This window comes from Natator depressus, chromosome 1 (genome assembly GCF_965152275.1).
Source record: "Natator depressus isolate rNatDep1 chromosome 1, rNatDep2.hap1, whole genome shotgun sequence".
In the NCBI taxonomy this organism is placed as follows: domain Eukaryota; kingdom Metazoa; phylum Chordata; order Testudines; family Cheloniidae; genus Natator; species Natator depressus.
The window spans coordinates 137627890-137650896 of NC_134234.1; the positions used below are offsets into that span (position 1 = coordinate 137627890).

At 41.3% G+C, this 23007-nt stretch overlaps 1 protein-coding gene across 6 annotated transcripts in view; it reads right to left on the bottom strand.

Moving 5' to 3' along the window:
• The window catches only part of PHKA2 (phosphorylase kinase regulatory subunit alpha 2), a 73299-nt gene that overhangs the window by 20289 nt on the left and 30003 nt on the right, over positions 1–23007 (bottom strand). For 4 of the 6 annotated variants that reach the window (XM_074967744.1, XM_074967735.1, XM_074967727.1 and 1 more), the window contains 14 exons: positions 19217–19326; positions 18017–18161; positions 17285–17363; positions 16121–16290; positions 15298–15471; positions 12495–12583; positions 11432–11565; positions 9369–9525; positions 7254–7333; positions 6918–6996; positions 6659–6788; positions 3195–3296; positions 1311–1429; positions 92–121 (listed from right to left, as the gene is read on the bottom strand). In XM_074967744.1, coding sequence (XP_074823845.1) covers positions 92–121; positions 1311–1429; positions 3195–3296; positions 6659–6788; positions 6918–6996; positions 7254–7333; positions 9369–9525; positions 11432–11565; positions 12495–12583; positions 15298–15471; positions 16121–16290; positions 17285–17363; positions 18017–18161; positions 19217–19326 — 1598 coding nt within the window. The remainder of the gene's footprint in view (positions 1–91; positions 122–1310; positions 1430–3194; positions 3297–6658; positions 6789–6917; positions 6997–7253; positions 7334–9368; positions 9526–11431; positions 11566–12494; positions 12584–15297; positions 15472–16120; positions 16291–17284; positions 17364–18016; positions 18162–19216; positions 19327–23007) is intronic. The other 2 variants (XM_074967763.1, XM_074967771.1) reach the window with 1 other exon arrangement.

Below are 23007 nucleotides of genomic sequence, written 5' to 3' on the forward strand. Positions count from 1 at the left end.
TTTTAGTTCCCTTAGTTCTAGGACAAGCGTACATAAGTCAGTAGTGACGGAGGAAAACATGCATTCTTATGAACATATAGATTTATTTCACCTTTTCATCAGCAGATGACCTCCTATTCATCTGGAATCAAAAATCAGTTATGCAATTATTTTAAACAAATGTAAAAAAATAACCTACAATAGAGAACACAAACCAGATTTGTTTTTAAACTGTTTTATCTTTCCAAATGCTCACTTGCTGCATGAGAAAATGTATTAGCAAAAAGAGAGTCCTAATGGTTTCATTGGATAATGACTCTTGTCCCTCCTACACAGAAACACATGAAAAATGGACTTAAGATTTCTTTTCTGAGTGAATGTTTACATCTGCATGGAAAGACTCGGGGGGTGGGGGGGGGGAGGGAAGGGGGGAAGAGTAAAGATCCCTGCTTGCAGAGCCCAGTGCAGGATGAGGCTATACTCAGTACCTGATTTGGCTCTCTCTTCAGTATTAATTCAGCCCCCCACCAAAAAAAAAAAGCAGCTTTCACCAGGAGAAATTAAATCAGGACTTATTTATTTCGGCCAAATCATTAGACAAACTTGTTTCGATTTAAGAATTACATTTGTATGCCAAAGTAAATAAGAATCGAATGTGCTGTTCCCAGAAAAGATGTTTGCGTCTAGTAATCAGCATAGAAAAACTCCTCCAGCTGTCTTGGTATCTTATTTATACCGTACATATGTTACTGCATTAATGGGGAGGTAGCTCACAAATCCCTCTGCCTACTGAGATAAGAAAATGCCTCTTTGTTTGCCTTCCAACCTACCATTTGCTAACGTAAACAGAGTTCTTTACCCGAGACATATGGGTCACAATAAAGATTTGTATGCCAGAAAAAACAGAGGTGTAAAACACAAGAATGAATATTGTTTGAGCCAAATCTTTACTTTGATGCAAATGGAATCTTTACCTAAGAAAGAATGACGGGAACTTGGTCTAAGTCAGGTGCCCTTAATGCTTCAAGCCAGGAGCTGGTTGAAATGCGCTAATTTCAGAATTTTAAATTAAAACCAAAAAGGAAAATGTTTTGGAAAAAAATTGATTTCCTTACCTTCTCCCTCGCATGCTTTTTTTTTTTTTTTTTTTTTAAAACAGCCACCACGACTTCAAATAATAAAACAGATAGGAAAAGTTTGGAATTTACTATGAATATAATAAGGGGCAGATATAACCAAAAACAAATCAGTTGTGTCTCCTGGGTTTAAAAAAATGACTTTCATAAATCCTGTGCTGCTTAAAGAACGCACAGAAAAGGAGATCCTCCCACCTGTTTCATTTCACTCTTCAGTCTAGTAATGCCACTTCTTTCTGTTTTAGTTGCTCCAGTGTGCCCCACTTCATGAATAGAAATTGCTGGGCTGGAGGCAGAGGAATCTAGAGGCCGCACTAAAGAAAGAAACAAGGCAGTTTTCTAGATTAAAGGTAAGCTATGTTTAAGTAGTAATAAGAATACAACTTAAAACTGTATGTAGAAATTAAAGGAAAAACACCTTGTATTTTGGGACTATGCACTTTCCATGGTACCTCTTTACTTCCAATAAGATTAAAAGCGTAAGTCAAACTTTCAAATCAGAATGGCCTAAAGTTAGGCTTCTAAATCCATATTTAGACATTTAAATATTTTTGGCTCAATTTTCAAAGCTAGTGGGAATCTGCAGCTCCCAATGACTTCAGTGGGGTTTTCTGAGTGCTCAACCCTTCCAAATATTTTGGCCTAAATATGGATTTAGGAGCCAGTTCTAATGCCACTCAGGAATTCCTGGGAACTATTGATATGCCCTTCGAAGTTTAGACAGGCCAGATGTTTTTGTTCTCAATATCGTTCAACCCTGGTCACATTAGACATTCTCATTTTAAAAGTCTGTCTGCATATCACTGAGAGCTTGACATGGCCTAATTTTAGTGCACCATGTTTTCTGTATTCACGTATATTTTAAAACAATTTGATGCGCAGTTACTTAACATGATTTGCAGACCTGTGAAAGGATGAGCCTTCAAAAATGGTCATTAGGTAGGAAGGAGACGGAGCTCTGCTCTGTCAATGTCCATTACATGCCCAGAACAAATGATGGAAACACTATAGCATCTGGCATCTATAAATATTTGCCATTCACACGCATTTTCACCAGCTCCCAGTTTCAGACCCACATCTATGTTTTAAGTTTAATAATCAACCTTAATCATCATCTAACTGTGTGCACATAAGTGAAATCAACTAACGCTAAACTTCCTATCTGGCCTTATGTAGGTACACGGCAGAAGGAGCGTCTCACTTTTGTGCCCCTACACAGAGACCAGACACAACCCTAGTCCTAGTGCTCAGCGTGATCCTGGCTAGTCCTGACAGCAACCCTAGCCTACCCTAAAAATGTGGAGGAGAGAGGGCCATTCCCCTCCTCATCTGTAACATCCTGCACAGCTGGGCCTATACTGAGTGGGGAGCACATATCGTGCCCTGTAAAAGAGTGTAAGGCAGGGGTTGCTCTGGCTCACACTTCCAGATGTTCATTCATTTAACCAGCTGGGAATCTGGCCTTCCATGCCTAAATCTAATAAAATGTCTCCCAAAGCTCCCACTGAGACACCATGAATCTGTCCCCCGCACAACAACATGGCAGGGGCTCTATGACCACACCAAAGCCCAATCCTACAACAGTTTACGTTTTAAGGATTACTCTGCATTCAAAAGTGAAGAGATGACATAACAATGAAACTACCTCTGCCATGATAAGATATGTCACCTGGCTGGGGCACACGTTGAGGGGCAAGATAGGTTATAAACAGACCACTCTTGGTACATATAAAAATGATGGATGCAATCTCACTACAATTCTTATCCTATTCCTCCTGTCTGGAAAGATCACATATTTCCACAGATGTGTCCAAAAATGATTAAGTGGTCTTACAAATTGCTGAATTAAAAATTCTATAGTTCAAAATAATACTTGGGGTACTGAAAATAACAGGTATGTTTGTTTTTGGATATTAAAGCCTTGTGTTTCATAGATAATCAGGATCTCTGCAGCAAACATTTCTAAAGAGGAGACTGCTGCTTATAAAACTTAAAATAAACTCTGCATCTAAATAGCTCTTGCGTAATATATACATGCACAAGCTATAATACATTCAAACAACCAAACAGACAACTTACTGCTTCTTTCAACGCCAAACTCTTTCCCACTCAAAATGTGGTGCAGGAGATTTTTCATATCAAAGGGGCTTAGATTCATTAAGCTTTCTGAGGCTTCTTCACCTAGTGAACAAATACTATACTAGTCATTCATACTATAGTTTTTTCTAGGAAAACAGGGTTAATTCCTAGTTATAGTCTGTTATTAATGCTTGCTTTTATTTTTTTTTAAAGCAAAAAGTAGTTGACAAACCCTGAAGAGGTAATCTTCATAAAAGGAACCCTAATTATTATTTGTACTAAGATTTGCGCGAAACCTCATAGAAGCTAGTGGGTATAACAGCTACCCTTCATCAGGATAGATGTAAGAAACAGTTAAAGCTCCTTTATGAAAGAAAATAGCTGAAACAATAGGAGACACCACCCAAACCACAGGCCACATGCAAGACTGCTGGTCAGGAATCTGAACTATGTGGACAGAGGAATTTTCCTGAGGAATGATTGCAAATGCAGAGAGAGCTGGATATTTTTATTATTGATGGAGCTGTCTGTGTAAGAGACAGAAGCAGGAGAAACACCATGGAAGCAGTCAGAGAAGGCAGCAAGGAAGCCCCAGAGATGGCCAGAGAAGCATTCGTAGCATGACCCCAAGAAAAAGTTAAGTGAGAGAAAGCTGTTGGGCAGAGTGCTGGCTGGTTGGAACCTTGAGTAAAGAAACTATCCCCTGCTTTTCCATTCTTATTGCGTTCTGGGAAACAGGACTTTGTTTTTTTGTAAACAACCAGGATTACATCAAAAAAAATTCATAACTCCATCATCAGTTTCTCCTCCTAATGGAAATAACCCACAAGTTCCCAAATACTAGCTAAGTATAATACTGGGTCACAAGCGGTAATATTTTTTTTTTAAATCAGTGTGCTCCAGTTTGCCAGGGAGGGTGGCAAAGTCTCTGACTTCATGCCCAGGAGACGGAAAAACTGGGAAGTCTACTAGCTGCTGCTGACTGGAAGCTTCCCACACAGGATTCACTTAGTGTGCCACAGACACTGAGACCATCTAGGACACAGAAATCTGGGTGGACCCCATGTCCACTCAGTATCAGCATCAAGATTTGACTATGATTTGGTACCAATTAACTCTTATTACTTCTGACAATTGCTGCTACTGCTACACAGGACTATAACAACTTTAGATTTTACTGTTCAGCAAGTCCTTCAATTGTTCATGGATTTCCCTTCAGCTTCACTGTCTCCTACTGTGACGAACTTCTAGGCTGTATTAGCTATGCAGTGTGCAGCTCATTTATTTAATTCCCATTTGCAGTAGGATATGAGTAACATCACAGAATAGGTCTTACATATCCCCTTTGGGAGGTCAGGGAAATAAAATTAAAGAGCAAATATGTCAATATTCAGAAATTTAGATACTAACCCTACAACAGCCAAACATATTTAGGACTGCGGGGGCGGGAGAAGGGGGAGCTAGGGGAAGGCTGAATGCCTCAAAGTTTATAATTGATATAAAGTCACTTCAAGTAGAAATTCCAAAAGATCTAAAGCTATGTCTATACCACGGGTCCGCAACCTTTGAGAAGTGGCGTGCCAAGTCTTCATTAATTTAAGGTTTCGCGTGCCAGTAATAAATTTTACATTTACAGGGGCCCCAGACTGGCAGCGGGCTGAGTGGGGCCCGCGGCCAGGACCCTGGCTGGCAGGGGGCCAGGCGGTTGGAACCCCAGACCTGCAGCGAGGTGAGCGGGGCCGGTGGCTGGTATCCCAGGCCGGCAGCAGGCTGAGCGGGGCCGATGGCTGGGACCCCGGCTGGCAAGGGGCCGGAAGCTGGAACCCCAGACCAGCAGTGGGCTGAGTGGCTCAGCCCACCAACGGTCTGGGGTTCCGTCCGCCGGCTCCTGCCAGCCGGGGTTCACCCAGGCAGGCAGTGGGCTGAGTGGGGCCAGCGGACAGAACCCCAGACTGGCAGCAGGCTGAGCCGCTCAGCCCGCTGCTGGTCTGGGGTTCCGTCCGCCAGCTCCTGCCAGCCGGGGTCCTGGCCACCGGCCCTGCTCAGCCCGTTGCTGGCCAGGGGTTCCATTCACCCAGGCCGGCAGCGGGCTGAGTGGGGCCGGCGGTCGGGACCCCGGCTGGCAGCAGCGTGCCAGTAAAAATCGGCTCGCATGCCGCCTTTGGCACGTGTGCTGCAGGTTGCCGACCCCTGGTCTACACATACAGTGCTGCAATGGCACAGCTGTACCAGCAGAGCTGCACCACTGCAGCCTGTGTGGTGAAGATGCTCTATGCCAATGGGAGAGAGTTTTCCCGTCGGCATTAAAAACCCACCTCTGTGAGTGACGACATAGCACTGTCCACACAGGCGCTTATGTTGGTGTAACTTATGTTGCCCAGAGGAGTGGAATATTCACAGCCCTCCATGACACAAATTTTGCTGACATTGCCTGTGTCTACACTACAGCCTAAATCTCATTGAAAGTCAGGGTGTGTTTACATTACAAGTGCTACAGCTACATCACTGTAGTGCATGAAGGGTAGACACTTATTACAGCTACAGAAAGTAATAAATCTACCCCCTTAAGATGTGGTAGCCAGGTCAATGGAAGAATTCTGCTGTGGTGACACTGTGGTGTCTACTGTGGGGTTAGACTGGCCTAACTATTTAGCACAGGGCATTAAATTTTGATTGGTCAACCTGAGTTTTAGTTGTAAACCAGGCCTCAGTGTGAGTTAGTCAGGGCAGCCTAACGGCTTGACGACACAGTCCTGCAGTTCGGACTTCGGGGTGCGTGAACTGCAGTGCACACTAGTGCACTGCAATGTATCTCCCCTACCCCCCATGTGGACACTGTAGGCATGAACTAAAAGATATCTAGTTCATGTTAACGTAGCCCTCATTAAACAGGACTAAGTTAACACACACTAGGGACCTTTTAGTTCGTGCCCGCACCATCCACATTGGGGAGTTACTGCATAGCACGCTAGTGTGCGCTGCAATTCACATCCCCATAGTCCGTACTGCGGGACAATGGATACATAGTCTAAATGGCTAGGAAACTTTTTAAAAGGACTGTGGGTATTTCTTTATGTCAAAAGGATGCTAGGAATGCAGATTATTTTCAAAGTTTGTAACTAACTGTGTATGTTGGATAAAGGATTTAATTTAAAACAGATTGTATTTAAGCTGAGCTTTCCTGGGGAAATAAAAGCTAAAAACTACACACACACAAAATCGGGAGTCTGCTTTAAAAAAAGAACGATTGTTTTACGATTTTTAAAGGCCCCCCCCCAATGTTTCTTTACAGTGTTTATTGAAGGGAGAATTTTGATACAGATATTTTAAGAATAGGGCTATGTTAAAAATAAGCAAATTATTTGTCTTGTCCTATGTAACTGAAATGTTGATCATTGGGGGGCGGGGGGAGGGAAGAGATGAGATATTTGTTTACTACAGTATTATAGTACAGTTGGTCTTACCTGAACAGTTCAAACTGCGAACGAGCTCAGTAGCCATCACCTGAATTATTAGTCCAATGCGGAGTCTGAGCATCTCTGCAAAAAGGCTGGGCTGTGACCTGACGTACATCGCCAAATACACCACCATCTCCTGGCATGAGCAAATGAACAAAGGGTATCTATTCAGGGGCATTCATTATAACTCTTGCCAGTTCCAGACAACACAAGAAACAGAAGGTACAGCAAGTAAAAAACCCCACTCCTTCCACGTGTTTTATACCTGGGTAAGGACTGCAATACTGATGTCTTGTCCACTGGCTTCATAAATAAGTGCTGACAACTCTTCAGGTGGCAGAGGGCTAAGGAAAGTGAACCAGACAGTTAGGACTACCTATGATGCTTGTTAGTTTCTACATGTGTCAACTGTTTGGATTTAGAGGTTTTAATTTGAAGTGTCTAACTTAAAATGCACCAAAACAACTTTGCTTTATAGACCTTCCAGCTAATGGACCCATGATTCCTTCTGAAAATAATAGTTAATAATTTGGAAACACTGTATCAGCAGTAGGAACTCTGAAACACAAGACATCCAGACTAAGACAGAGCTAACACTTACGCGGTAATAGTTTTTTCACGTGGCTCAGGTGGCAGGCCCACTGTAAGCTGCTTGTGGTGTGACAGAAGGTCTGTGCATGCCTATTACAGTACAATACAGAAAGCAAGAGAGCCCACTCTGTTAAGTTATATGGCAACAATGATTTTTTGTTTTTTAAGAAAAAAAAGCATTTCGTCGGTAATTTCTCAGTGTATTTGCATCTGCTACTAAATGTATAGTTCAGAGGCAGATCCTCAGCTATTGTAGATTAAATGTACATTAAAGTAGATTAAAGTAATTGTCATAGGTCCACTGAAGCCAATAGAGAGATGACAATTTCACCTTCAGTGGTGCTAGCTCTGGCCTATGGAGTATTCTAACTCTTCCTATATTATTATTACTTTGTTATTTACAAGATAAAATAGATAAAGATACACACCACTGAAGTTTTCTTGTATGTGTGGGAGACAGAATGTGTGTATTATAGCTAGACTGCCTCTGAACAATTGTATCCCTTCAAAAAAAGATTATCTGTATGGAATATACTGTCCTATAGTCAGTTTACACACTTCAATTTATTTCCAAATAGGTACTGCCCCACAGTCCTGCTGTATGTTACCTTCTTTATGTTGGTCTTAGTGCAAAGGTAAGACTGGTGTTTAGTTTAACAGATACAAGGTCCTGAATCAAAGCCCATTGAGAACAGAGCAGTGTTTCCCAACCCTCCTGAGAACTAATCACACCTGCTGTCATCCTCCCCTGCACTCCATTGTCAGAGTCCTAACATCCTAATTTATAAATTTTTCAATGTTGCCATGCTCAGCTAGCCCTTCATGGCCCCTCTGGGAAGACAGGAAAAGAACATGCTTCACACTTAGGGAAATGGTGCAGTGCAGCTACAGCAAATTGCTCACTGTAGCCTGTGTGTGTGTGTGATGGTCAAAGCGCTGCAATACCATTACACAGGATAAAAAGCAAGCAGAAAAATGCTCGGTATGATAGCAATACGCAAATCTCAGGCACTTACTGTAACTAAGTATAAGCAAGGCAATTGGAGACTTATTTATGACAGCTGAAAGGAAATAATTTTTAATGATCAGGATGAAATCAATGGCCAGGTTTACATTACAAAAACTTAAATCAGTATAACTATGTCGCTCAGGGGTGTGAAAAATCTACACCCTGAGCGACATAGTTATACTGACCTATCCCCCAGTGTAGACATAGCTACCGTCTCTCATGGAGGGGGATTAACTATGCCAGCTGGAAGATGCTCTCCCATCAGCGTAGTAGCTTCTTCACTAAAGCGCGACAGCAGGCTGTACATGCAGAGAAGCCCAGTGTGTAGGGAACGGACTTCTGCTATTTTCCTTAAATAGTTCCAGATGTTTTGTCATTCCTGTATATTTCAATATACTTAGATTTTAGACTGTAAGCTCTTTGGGAAAGGGACCATCTTTTTTTACTGGCCTATGATTTCCCTGCCATTACAAGGGTCTTGGGCACTGGTGCACCTTTCTCCCTCTTATTCTCTGCCTTTGGCACATAACAGTCTAGTCTCCTGTGGGCTGTAATACTTCGGCCTAATTTAGACTGTTGGGTTTAGTGCATGGGTACTGATGGCCTGTGATGTACAGAAGGTCAGACTAGTTGATCTGGTGGTCCCTTCTCGCTTTAAACTCTATGACTGGGGTTCCAAGGCACTATGGTAACACAAATAAATAATTATTATAATCAAGACACCTTTAAAAAACAAAACAAAACAAAAAAAAAACTTCATCTAACCTTCTCCAGTACTGCAGAATCTTTCTAGTCTCACTTCACTAATCTACAACCCTCAATTCTCCAAATAACCAGGCAACCTCACTTAGATTTTACCTTTCTCAGAGAAGTTCAAAGGCAGAGTTTTATTGTAAGGTTTCATGTTACTAAGCCTTCATTGTTGCACTAAAATATACTACAGCATTCTGTTTGCTTTAACACACTTGATGGAAGGTAAAACCAGAACGGGGTAAACATAAGCCACATTGGAATTTGTGTTTTGAGTGTTAATAGACAAAACTATTTGAGAATATCTGTTTCTGGGGCATACAGGAAGGAAACTGAATAAATTGGCAACACTTGTGTTTGTTATACCTCAGCCAGAACTTCCACTCTCTTTTTGAGTATGCCAGAGATGTACCGAATTAACCCCCACTCTTGGTTCAGGCCTGCCTTGCTGTAGAGCTCATTGAGCAGACAATGAACGGTGACTCCATACTGTCCATTCAGCTCTGTATCCCAGTCTGGGCCTCTGCCGGAAGAAAAAGTAGAAATGACAACTTTGGTGCCCAGAAGCAAAGAATGCAGATTTCTAAAGACCATCCATGCAGAGATATGACAGATGGTGAAACCAGGATACTGAACTCCCCTATGATCCTGCAAGGTGCCAAGCAGTCTGGTCCTAATCCAACAGATCACTTGGGAAGGAATTTACAAGCATAGAGGGCAATTAGGTATCTATTAGAAGTTAAGAGGATTTGGGCACATAAATCTCTTTGCCACACTTACATTCTTGCTTAAAGTTAAGCATGTGAGTAGTCTCGCTGAAGTCAACAGAACTGCTCTCATGCTTTAAGTTAAGGATATGTTTAGACACTCTGTTGGATCAGGACCAAAGTGCTCAGTACCTTGCAGGACAAAGCCATATAACAGCAGCCTTCACCAACAGTGCTGAAGATTTCATTAGTTTCTTCAGCGTGTCCAGGGTTTCTCATCGATTTTTTCATGTTGCCTTTTTTCAAGTTGTTAATCAAACTTCCACACTATACCCTATTAGATTTGACATCTTCTGGGCACCAGCGGAAGGTGGTGTGTTAATACTGGTGCTGTCGTTATGGTGAAGGTGTTGAAAGAGGCAGTGAGTATTTTTGCCACTATCTTTGGGGTTTGAGAATTCTGCACTCTAGCAATAGGTCATAGGAATCCAAACACTCTGGAGAAAACTCCTGGAGATTATACAAATGAAATGATAGTGACATTATTCTTGGGAAACTACATCTTTCATATTTCTAAACTTCTGGAAGGGGCATGAAGAAGAGGTTCAGATAAACTGTTTGTTCATCTCCTGTGTTCTTAACTCCTTCCAAGGGTGTCATGATGGTGAAGAACTTGGCTCCCTGTTGACTATGCTTCATAATATTACCACAGTGCTGCCCCACCTAATTTTGATGGGAAGCAGTGCATCAAAGGGGGCTTGCCTTTGGAAAGTTGATGTTGCTGTGACATTGGCCCAACACAGTGAAAATGTGGTGGGTTGATATAAAGGGCAAGGGAGAAAAATGAGGCTGCTACACATATGCTCAGAAAGATCCCAGAGGCTATAAAGGCCCTGCTGTGAGAAGCTAAACACAGAAGCAAACGAAAGACCATGTGTGTTATTAAGAAAACCCAGCAGTGGGTGAGTGTCCCAGACCTTAAGCTAACTCTCTGCCAATGTCCTGTAGTGTTTCTTCAACATAAAAAAAAATAAATAAATGAATTAGTATGTGTTAGCAAATACACTCTTACAAGACTGCTGTTGAGTTAAATTTGTGTTCTGTTCTCATCAACCCTGTTTATTCACTGAACTATTTTACTATGTTTAGCAGCTCCAATTAGACATTCCCAAGAGTGTTTTGAGGATTGTTGGATTTTAGCCAACGGGTCACTTTAACATGCAAGAAACAAAGAAAAATTCATTAAAAACTACATTTGTACTCTATCCAGACAAGCAATACTCTTATATATACACACTGAAAAATAACACAGCGAAACAATTCTGCACCAAATGTCCACATGCCTACCTACCTGCGTATAAAAATTCTACTCCAACTTCTTGTGAACTTATTGGTGCACAATAATATTGTATCATGTACTGTATTTTGCGAATATAGAAGACTTACGTATTTGATTCCAGTGAGCTTTGTTCCAGGCCTCAAGTGCCAGTGCATATTTTATGCTAAACAATTCCTCATTAAAGTCCTTGTGTTCTTACCTGTCTCACCTAAAATCTGTACCTATATGCATTAAGTGTACTTAAGGTACTTGTAAATATCCCTATAAAAACAAATTATTAGAGTAGACAAATGTTTACAGTATCTACGCTTTTGTTTGGGGAACCTGTGATGGAACTGCCAGACAAGCTGAAGAGACAATTCAGAAAACCCTTGATAACTTACTTTATTATATACAAGACATATAATATATCTGCTTGATCATGTAGAGTTGGGCACTCCTTCAGCTGTTCAACTAACTTCTCACAATCCAGTTCACCATGATCATCTTTGGGCAAGTGCAAAACAGCTTCAGGATCCTGATCATCAAAGACAGAAGAGATTTTTAAAAAAAAAAAAAAAAAAAAAACACACACCAACAAAAGTATGAAAGAATAAGTAGATGGAACACTAACTCATTAGCTCTGGCTACTCACTGGAGAAGACATAATAATGCAAAGTAATGCAATTCCTTAATTGAAATTTAGATACACCATGCAGTTTGCATCAAGCTACAGTGAAGATGGTGATTAATCCTAGAAAATATAGCAGCTAGTATGGAACATTCCCTCTATGGTCACAAATATTTTTGGTCCACTGAGGCAGCAGAGATATTATAATGCGAGAAAGATTTTTGGCCAAAGAAGTGATTCTGTTTAATAAACTGTCGGGCGTTGCATGACTAATGTGCTCAGGACCATATCCTTTTTTCCGCATAAGCTAACAGTGGCCTTTGAATAGAGAAATCCTGCCAGTGGTGGAATCCCATGCTTTCGGGATATGAAACATTTTGCAGCTGACAGTGCACTCTTATGACTGCAGTAGCCTCTGTTGGAGCTATATCTCCATCCTGGTGGCGTTTGGCTGGTAAAACCACATAGCCACCAGCCATGCACTGTCCTTTCACAAATCCTCCTCCTCACACACTGCTGTGAATTGAACTCCTTGGAGAACAGCTCAATGGTGGATGGGGAGTACAGATTGCACTAAGTTCCCAGTATGCTGTCCCTCCATTGCTCTGGTCTCGCGGCCTATCATCCCTATATGGCTATGAAGAGGGTGGGGCAGGATTTGCCTCTAAAAGATAAGTACAAGTTATTTTACAGTGTTTTGCTAATGTTAAAGGAAGCATTTCATTCAATAACATACAATTAACTATAATTTCCAAACAAAAACCCCTTTAATGGCCAAAAATTCATTCCAAATACAATCTTCCAGGACTTGATGTATAACCATTCCACTAGCTCACCTTCACTTCAAGAGGATGTGGAGAATCAACGAGATTCAGAGATTTCCGGTGAGTGTTCAAAACTTTAGTTGGCAGAGACATAGAAACACCTGAAAAGCAAAACAATCTAAAATAACATGCAAAGGAAACGCAACATTGGGTAAAAGAATAATACTGAGTAAAAATGTTAGAAACACCTCTAGCAATCAGAATGCAAGAGCCATGCTGTCTGGGACATGGTACACGTAACTTATATACCAAGCTTCACTCTCAGGTTTTTATCTTATCTCCTTAAATAGAGACTGATCCAATGTGATTTATCATATAGTAGAGCCCAAAGGCTGAAGCAAAGTCGGTGCCCCATTGTGCTAGATTCTTTACCAACACCGAGTAAAAGAGAGTCTATGTGCCAAAGATCTTACAGTCTAATGATGCAATCTAGCACAACACTTAAGTGTCTGATAAACCTTAAGCACAAGAATAGTCCAACTAAGGCAAGAAGCACAACTCATATGCTTAAAGTTAAGGGTGTGCTTTCCTTGATTGGGACCTAAAATGACAAAAGACAGGTGAAAACAAAGAGAGTGGGATAATAGAAGCAAAGTGATTGGGCAAACACCTGGTTAATTTCACATTGTTTTTATTATAGCCCCAGGACAGGCTATTTGTGAAGGATGGGGGATAAGGATAACAGGTTTGTACAATATTAATATATATTATTTATATAGGGCCTGATCCAAGATCCAGTGGAGTCTTTCCATTAATTTCAATGGACACTGGATTTCCATATATGTTACACGTCTATTTACAGATGCGTTTAGCTGGTAAATTATCTAATAGCCCTTCAGTCTATCCATTATTGTTTATAATCCAGTCCTTTTTTCTATTTATTCTTGTAATTCTGGAGTTTATGTAGATCAACTGGCAATTTCTAGTGTTAAAGATGTTTCATTTCCCAATGTCCTTACTAAAAACAAAAGTGTTCAGTCCATTTTAAAATATCACAAAACATCCAATCACATTGTGGTATCCCACTTCCCATGTCTTTATCTGTTTTTTGTAACTGGAGTTCCACTCAAAAACAACACCTGCAAATATGAGTACAAAATAAATCGGTCTAGTTGCAACAGATTTCATATTGTCATTTGGATTAAATGTTTAAGTTCTGTGGTATGTTAATTGCAGTTACCATGAAATGACATAGGACTGTGGGAGTAAGTCAGTGGGACTGCTATGGGTACCCACATGGCCCCACAGCATGCCAACATTTTTATGGCTGACTTACAACAACGCTTCCTCAGCTCTTGTCCCCTAATGCCCCTACTCTACTTGCGCTACATTGATGACATCTTCATCATCTGGGCCCATGGAAAAGAAGCCCTTGAGGAATTCCACCATGATTTCAACAATTTCCATCCCACCATCATCCTCAGCCTGGACCAGTCCACACAAGAGATCCACTTCCTGGACACTACAGTGCAAATAAGTGATGGTCACATAAACACCACCCTATACCAGGAACCTACTGACCTACATGCCTCCAGCTTCCATCCAGGATACATCACATGATCCATTGTCTACAGCCAAGCCCTAAGATACAACCGCATTTGCTCCAATCCCTCAGACAGAGACAAACACCTATAAGATCTTTATCAAGCATTCTTAAAACTACAATACCCACCTGGGGAAGAGAGGAAACGGATTGACAGAGGGAGATGGGTACCCAGAAATCACCTACTACGGGACAGGCCCAACAAGGAAAATAACAGAACACCACTGGCCATCACGTACAGCCCCCAGCTAAAACCTCTCCAGCACATTTTCAACGATCTACAACCTATCCTGGAAAATGATCCCTCACTCTCCCAGACCTTGGGAGGCAGGCCAGTCCTCGCTTACAGACAGCCCCCCAACCTGAAGCAAGTACTCACCAGCAACTACACACCACTCCACAGAAACACTAACCCAGGAACCAATCCCTGTAGCAAACCTTGTTGCTTACTCTGTCCCCATATCTACTCTAGCGACACCATCAGAGGCTCATTCACCTGCACGTCTACTAATGTCATATATATGCCATCATGTGCCAGCAAAGCCCCTCTGCCACGTACATTGGCCAAACCAGACAGTCCCTACGTAAAAGAATAAATGGACACAAATCGGACATCAGGAATGGTAACATACAAAAGCCAGTAGGAGAACACTTCAATCTTCCTGGACATTCTATAACAGATTTAAAAGTAGCTATACTTGAACAAAAAAACTTCAGAAACAGACTTCAAAGAGAAACAGCAGAACTAAAATTCATTTGCAAATTTACCACCATTAATTTGGGCTTGAATAGGGACTGGGAGTGGCTGACTCATTACAAAAGCAGCTTTGCCTCTCCTGGAATTGACCCCTCCTCATCTCTTATTGGGAGCAGACTACATCCATCCTGATCGAATTGGCCCTGTCAACACTGGTTCTCCACTTGTCAGGTAACTCCCTTCTCGTCATGTGTCAGTATATTTACACCTGCATCTGTAATATTTATCCATGCATCTGAAGAAGTGAGGTTTTTACCCATGAAAGCTTATGTCCAAATACATGTTAGTCTTTAAGGTGCCACCGGACTCCTTGTTGTTTTTGTGGATACAGACTAACACGGCTACCCCCTGATACTTGTGGGAATAATGAAGCAATCATACTGAAAACAGAGTAACACACTACTTTGTTACTTTCTAGCAACTGCAATTTACTTGTGTCATCAATCATCAAATTCTGTTATTTACATTTATCATATTTATCATCCAGTAAGAATTAAAAATCAGAGAAAACATACACGGAACATCCAAACCCTTTGCCTTGGCCATTATTAACAGTATCTCTCGCATGGAGTGAACAGCACTGAACACATGAGGTTGATTAGCATTCTTTGAAGTTGGAGGCAGGTAGCACTTAAGCGCTGTGCTTTGCAGCATATCGTTTATATACTGGTCCAGCTCATCTTGGCTTTCTGGAGAGAGAGACAGATAGAAAAGGCTTATTCAAAGAAGTGATTGGAAATATTTACATGTGCTTCCTTTTAGAGGCACAATTATCTTTTTTCCACTGAAAAACAACAGAAAGGCAAAAAAGACGAGAGACTACATAGCGAAGGGACACTTTCAACTGGATTTTTTTTTAATTGAACTTGGAAAAAAAAATCCTGTGTTTCTAATAGGTTTCTCCTTTTAAGTAGTATTTCCTGGATTTTTTCCTTAAAAGCAAAAACAAAACAAAACAAAACAAAAGCAGGGGAAGTGGTTCTCCAGCTGATGTTTAGAAGGGTCTTTTGGCTGGGCCATAGAGCAACGCTACCACACATGTTCATGCACACACCTAAGTTCACTGTCAGTTTTGCTGCTGCTATTACTGGTAAACACCCTCTTATGAGGGCTGGGGAAGAACTTGCACATGAACTTCCCTCCCAAAGAAATACATGAGTATTGTCACTGTACTAGTGCCAGAGACACAGAGCAACTGACCATCAACTGTCAAATGCACATAAAGTCAACAGTGAAAATAAAGATCTTTTTTCTCTCCTCTAAATTAGGTATTATAGTAAACTTAGGAGTTAATTATAACAACAGGACACACAATACTTCCAAGTTAAAGATTGTTACCTTTGTCACAGAAATCATCTGGATAGCCTTCTAATTCATATCCACTTTCAGGACTATCACAGCCATCATTAGAATCATCAAATAGCTTTCCGTCACAGTCTGGATCTAGGAAGCTCAGATGTGTATAGAACGAGGTGGTAAGAAAATCTGACAGTTTGCCTAGCTTTACCCTGCAAACATGAAAGCATGTAAGAAAGAATTAACATCTTTATATTGGATTTTGCTTTGTTGGACAACACTGGAAACCCCTTCAAAATCCAACCAGGTCCACTGTCGCATCCACATTTGGTAATTAGGCAATAATTGGTACCAGGAAAGAAACAAAACAATAAATGTGCCCAGTAAATAATCACAGATCTGGTGGATGCTGTTGTAGCTATTATTATTTATTTGTATTATACTAGTTCCTAGAGGCCCAAATAAGGTCACAGCCCCATTGTGCAAGGAGCTGTACCTACATATAGTAAGAGAGAGAATTTTATCTTTTTGGAGCAGGAACTAATTCCCATAGAATGCTAGTTGTTTAATGGAAAAGGATTCAGCACCACTGAGACCATGGGTTCAGCCTCCTCTGACAAAAATTAAAAGACGCAGGTAGGATGTAAAGCTGATTTAAGGCTCAGAGAGGTGCCAATAGTTGGAAGTTTAGTAGAAAACTAGTGTGGAAATAGTAAACAAATAAGCATCATATAACATTATTTTTATTTATAACCTAATGGGAAGGGGGGGGGAGAAGTGTACACACATATTCATACATACACCTATATAATGCACCTTTAATTTCAAAAATGTGATAAGTATTTTAATGAAGATAATTGTTTTTTATACCATGTTTCTGAAAACCCACAAATCCCCAACATCCAATATTGATGCTTAATTAAGATTTAATTTCAAGCCTTCTCAAAAGAACAATCTGTTAATAAAAATGATGGATGTTAGATCTGTAGGCCTGAGTTCTGCTAAGAACTTTACATTGCTGTTATTTGTAGATCCAAATAGTGACTAATTTCCATGTAACAATTCAGATTGAAATTCACCCCTATGGAAAGGGCTAGCACAAGGCCTATCAACCACTCAGATCTTCAAAATGGGAGGGGGAGGGGCATTAAATGGGACTTACTTCAAAGAAACAGTAGAATAATTGCTTTTGGACAGTGACATTACCTTGCCCCTCCAAAATACCCATCCTCTAATTTTCTTATGGTTGCAAGCACTACTGGATCAATGTCAGAGCCATCATCAACTAGAAAGAAACATGAAAGTTTTATTTAGTTTGGGAACAAATGCCTATTTAATATTTTAAATCACTTGACCATTTTAACATGATCAGTTTTCTTGTAAGTAACCAAAACAGTTTTGATTTTAAAATGGATATTGAGTCACTGATTAGGATCCCAATTGTGTTTACACAGCTGTGTGTGACTGAGTCCTTAGCTTATGTGGGGACTACTTTTAGTGTTTAGGAACATTTTATTAAAGGGTAAATATGGCCAGCAAGTAGACTGACTAGCTGTCCCCTTCAATGAAAACTAGGCATAGGTTCAAGACAGAGGCCACATAAAGGCAGCACACCACTCTAACTTATTCAAAAGCATTGATAACAAGTTTCAAATAGAATTTCTATTAAGTGTTCCTTAGACAGAAACAGGACAGGTACAGTGGGGAGATGCAAGGATAGAGAGGAGGGGTAAAAAACCCTTATAATTCCTTATAAATCATCATGTCGCCATTCAAATATGGCACAAGCCTGAAGAAGTCAAACCTGTGTTCTTAACATTTAAAATTCAGAGAAAATAATGATAGACATGCAATCTTCCTGTTCTCAAATTCACCCTCCTATTCCTCTACAATAATCATCTATGCCTGGGATAGTCTCAGAGACAAAATCAAATTTACTGAGCATGGTGTGGGTGATGGGAAAAGTGAGGGTTGGTCTTCCAGTCATCCTCCAGCAAGAGGTGAGGTAAGCCAGCTCTGTTTTGAGCATCTCCACAATCATCCGATTGTCTAGAGCCAGGTAGAAGTGGTGCTGATCAGTAAACTGGAGAGCAGAAAACATATACGTTAAGTCTTTACCAGTGCTTGTATTCTTTCAGTTTTCTTTTTTCATTTTCATTCCTTAAGTCATTTATAAAAGCCCTACAGACATTGCTAGGCTGAAAAGGAAACAGCTCTAATTAACCTGGCCTTGCATGGTACTATAATGAAAATTTACTAGCCCAGGTATAAAATCTACTTTCCTATCCTTTACCATACAGACTGGTGATAATGAAAGAAATGATATTTCATTTGTCCATGAAAAAGAAATTATGAGTAGAGCACTGCAAATCCGCGGTTATCCGCTTTATATCTGCGGATGTGATTATTCACAGACCATTTTTGGAGATCGTGGATGGATGCAGATCCTAATTTTATATCCTCTCAGGACTCTCATTATGAGCTCTGGGGCAAGCACAATTTTCCAGGGATGAATTACAGCAACCTATAATAAGGCTGTACTTAGAAGTATGGAATATTTTATTAAATGGACAAAAAGGACCATTTCTTCTAAAATACAGGATTTTTCTTGCAAACATATATTCAGAAGGACTTTTAAGAGAAAACAGAAAGAATAGATTTCCTTTCTGTAGCACTGCTGGCCATGGTGAGGATATAATGCACAGATCAGATTCCATGCTCCTGGAGGTTTATAATTCTTGACATGATAAACTGGAACTACACTTTCAACTGAAGTAATTAGTAGAAAGATTTATTAAGTGATCAGCTCTTCAGATAAACTATTTCTCTCTCTCCCACTCCTTTTTTTTTTTTTTTTTTTTTTTTTTTTTAAGCAGCCAGAATTGTGGTGAGGGCAGTGATTTTGTACTATTGATCTAGTGTGCTCTTCACTGGATCATAAGCCTATAGGAGCTGGGCTCTGCTTAGAGACAGAAAGGGCTGTATCGGCATTACTATTTGGCTGGCATCCAACTTCTATAAAAGAGCAAAGCAAAGTACAGCTGCTTTATCAGTCCTGCTGGACCTAGAGTGGAGTCACAAAGAGAATCACTAGATATTAGGTCCATGGAAGTTTTCCTATTAGTTTAACATGCTCACCTGAGGGGTAAAAGTAAATATTTGATTCCGTATCATGTACAGTTTGGATGTTCCAAGCACACCAATATGTCGGTAAGGCCGGCCACTCAGGTTCATGTTCTTGTTTCGGCCTGTAAAAATAAAAAAGATCTAATTTAATATTTTTTTCTTCTTTTCTTCTCCAAGTATCTACAAGTATTTAAATCCTATTACAGTAACTCCTCACTTAACGTTGTAGTTATATTCCTGAAAAATGAGACTTTAAGTGAAACAATGTTAAGTGAATCCAATTTCCCCATAAGAATTAATGTAAATAGAGGGGTCAGGCTCCAGGGAATTTTTTTTTTTGCCAGACAAAAGACTATATATATATATATATATATATATATATATTTCCCAGGGAATGCCTTTCTGCTAAATGATGAACTAGCAATTGGCTGAGCCCTCAAGGGTTAACTCGTTGTTAATGTAGCCTCACACTCTACAAGGCAGCAGGAACGGAGGGAGGGGAGACAGCATGGGAGACAGAGAGACTGTGTGTGTGCGTGTGAGAGATTCGCATTTCCCCTTTAAGTACGCTGACCCACTCTTAAGTACACTGCCTTGTTAAGTTAATCAGCAAGCTGAGACCACAGCTGCTGCCAGGAAGCTCCCTTCGTCCTGAACTCTGTCGTGTGTATCCCTGCTCTATGGAGATGGTGTAAGCGGGGTGCAGGAGCAAGAGGGAGGGGGACACCCTGACATTAGCCCTCTTCCCCCACCCACACAGCAAGCAGGAGGTTCTGGAGAGCAGCTCCAAGGCAGAGGGCAGGAGCAACACATGGCAGTGGGGGGAGGGACAGCTGAACTGCTGGCAATTGATAGCCTGCTAGGTGGCTGCTGCACAGGGAACTTAGGGGAGCAGGGAGCTGATAGGGTGCTGCCGGTCCACCCTGGTTCCAAGCCCCCAACAGCTAGCTGCAACGGGCTGCTCTTCCTGCAAGCAGTGGACAAAGCAGGCGGCTGCCAAACGACATTGTAAGGGAGCACTGCACAACTTTAAACGAGCATGTTCCCTAACTGATCAGCAACAAAACAACGTTAACCAGGACGACTTTAAGTGAGGAGTTACTGTACATAATTTTCTGTTAAATGTGAACATCAAATCTTCAGTCAGGGACACCTGTTATGTACAATAAACACAATTAGAGAATATCTCCACCTGCTGTGGTGTTAGCACCAATCTTAAAAGTTTTCTACGCACCCACTATCATAGGATCTGATCCTATAACACCACAATTCTGATTCTTTAGGAGCCTGATTCAAAGGCCCTCTAAAATCAGTGGAAAGTCTCCCATGGACTTCAGTGGGTTTTGGATCAGCCCCTATAAGACCTCAGGGCTAGATCTGCAAAAGTACTCAGCAACCAGCAGCTCCCACTGAATACATGACCTGAGCTCTGAAATCTGGCTCTCAATAGATTACCGCACTTGCCGTATTTCACTGTAAAGCATCTGAAGCTCTAGAATTTTTTAAAAAAAGGTGATGGATCCATGAGAAGATAAGAATGTTATAGCACATGCAAATGTGACACTGATGTTCTTGGTTTCAACTATGTTTTCCTTTTTCAAATTATTTCTGCGTAATAATTCTTTGCACTAAAGAGTCTGTATTTACAAAAAACAACAAAGAAATCAGTCACATTCCACTGAGGAAGATATACAGATGTACACATGGAGGAGAAGATGCTTAATTTCTTTTAAAATCTGAACAAAAAGGAACACAAGCCCTAAAAAGAGTATAACAAAGACAGAGATCGAACAAGAATTCAGCTCATCCAGTAAAGCTATGAAGCTCTAGCTGGCATTCCAAGCTGATGCTGGCTAGCCAAATGTTCACAGGGGTAAAATGCCACATAGATTTTTACAGGAAAACAGCAAAAGATATTCATAAACAAACACTGATTTGTCAGCAAGTCAAATAAATCCATCTACAGTGAATGACAGGCAGCACTCCAAACGAAATGAGGTATGTTCACAAAAAATGGAGAAAACCTCATGCCGTATCAAACATCACAAGTAGCAGGCAATCCCTGTCTTTATTATAACAATTTTAATTCTTCTCCTCTGCATTGAACCACTGAACTGAAGAGACCCCTCCCCCTCACAGCTGTGTCCTCTGCCCTTCCAGTACTGCACATAGCACTTTGTTTTTGGGCTGGGTCAGACACAAATACAACCAAAGCACATCTGTCGTCTTTAGGAAAAAGCAAATCCCAGCTACTCTATGAGCTTGACCCTGCAAGGTTCTCTCTGAAGCCATGAGAGTTGCAAGTGCTCAGTACCTTGCAGGATTAAGCCCTTAAATTCTGCCTCGGGAAAAGATACTGTTTCTACTGTATGCAGCAGATTACATTGCCCACACAGAGGAGGACTCCACCCACTTCAATCATTCTACAGAAGCCTTATGTCACCTAAAAAGTTTTCCAGTTTCAACAGATCTACCTGCTAGACAATTAAATACATTCTTGAGAAGGAAATAAAAATTATTAAATCCACTGGGCCAGATTCATTCCAGGAGTCCAACTCGTGCAAGCATCTGGGTGTGAGGCCCCTAGCAGCAGAAAGACCACCAGAGTGGGGAGCAGTGACACAAGCCACCCACAACTGCTACCTAGCATCTGAGCGCCAGCTCAGCCCTATAGACCCACCCCACCCTCCAGCTGGAATGAATCCCTATTCTGGCACAGTGGTCCCATGACTGCAGAGGGATACACATGGCCACTCTTCCCTTCATCTGGCCCACCATGTGCAGTGACATCAGAGAGGGTATTATTCTTCATTCTAGCCAAGGGACCAAGCTGAAGTCCCTTTTGTATCTTTAAACTCTTTGGACTCTGCAGCAGGCAAACATAACCCCCATGCGTTTCCCAAACCGCCCCCATGATGGGAGGGATCGCCACTGCAGAATGAACCAGCAGGTTCTGAACTCAGATCTTCAAATCCTCGGGAGGGGAGGGAGCTGGAAGGAGGGATCACCAGGAGGCCAGAACCATCTTCACAGAGCTCTCAACATGCAGCTCTCAGATAACCTGGCTCCACTAGAGGGGATCCTCAACGGTCACGTGCCCCTGGTCTAAGGGCTCCCATGAAAGGGGTTTCTGGAGAGCAAAGTGGACCTTCAGCTGTATTACATTTTTCATTTTGGCTTTCCCAAAGATCATGGGGTTGGAGTGATGCATGTCTCATTAAACCCATTACAGACTTGACCTTCCTTTCCCTGCAGACCCCATCCCCAGAGTGAGCTCTCTACAAGTCAGGAAGGAGCCGATGGTGCCAAAATAGTACGTGATTCCCCTTCCGCTGAGCAGGGGGTAGATCACATCACGGAGGGAGAATAATCTACAATTGCTGACAAAGCAGTCATTGTTAAAACAACAACAACAACAACGCTTCAAGTTAGCCTACTCAACTGCCTGCAGATAGAGATGAGAATTAATTTTATCCCTCCCTGCCTTTTTTTTGCCTCCTAAGCAGTGTGGGTGATTTCTTCATGTAAAATATATACTTTACAAGGTTTATTGAAATCTCTGCTCAAGGCCCAACATCTTGAGATGAGCATCTGAATTGTGGGCTGTTTATCTGGGCCACTGAACAACACCTGAGGTTTCCTCACAAACTACCTATAAGCCGGATTCCCAATGGGAATACCGAAAGAGTGGCACTGAATACTGCCCACTGTGAATTTCCCTGCCAGTGATGGAGAGGATTTGCCATTCATGATCCACTCTCATACAGGACTTAACATTGAAGAATAATGTCCATGATGATACC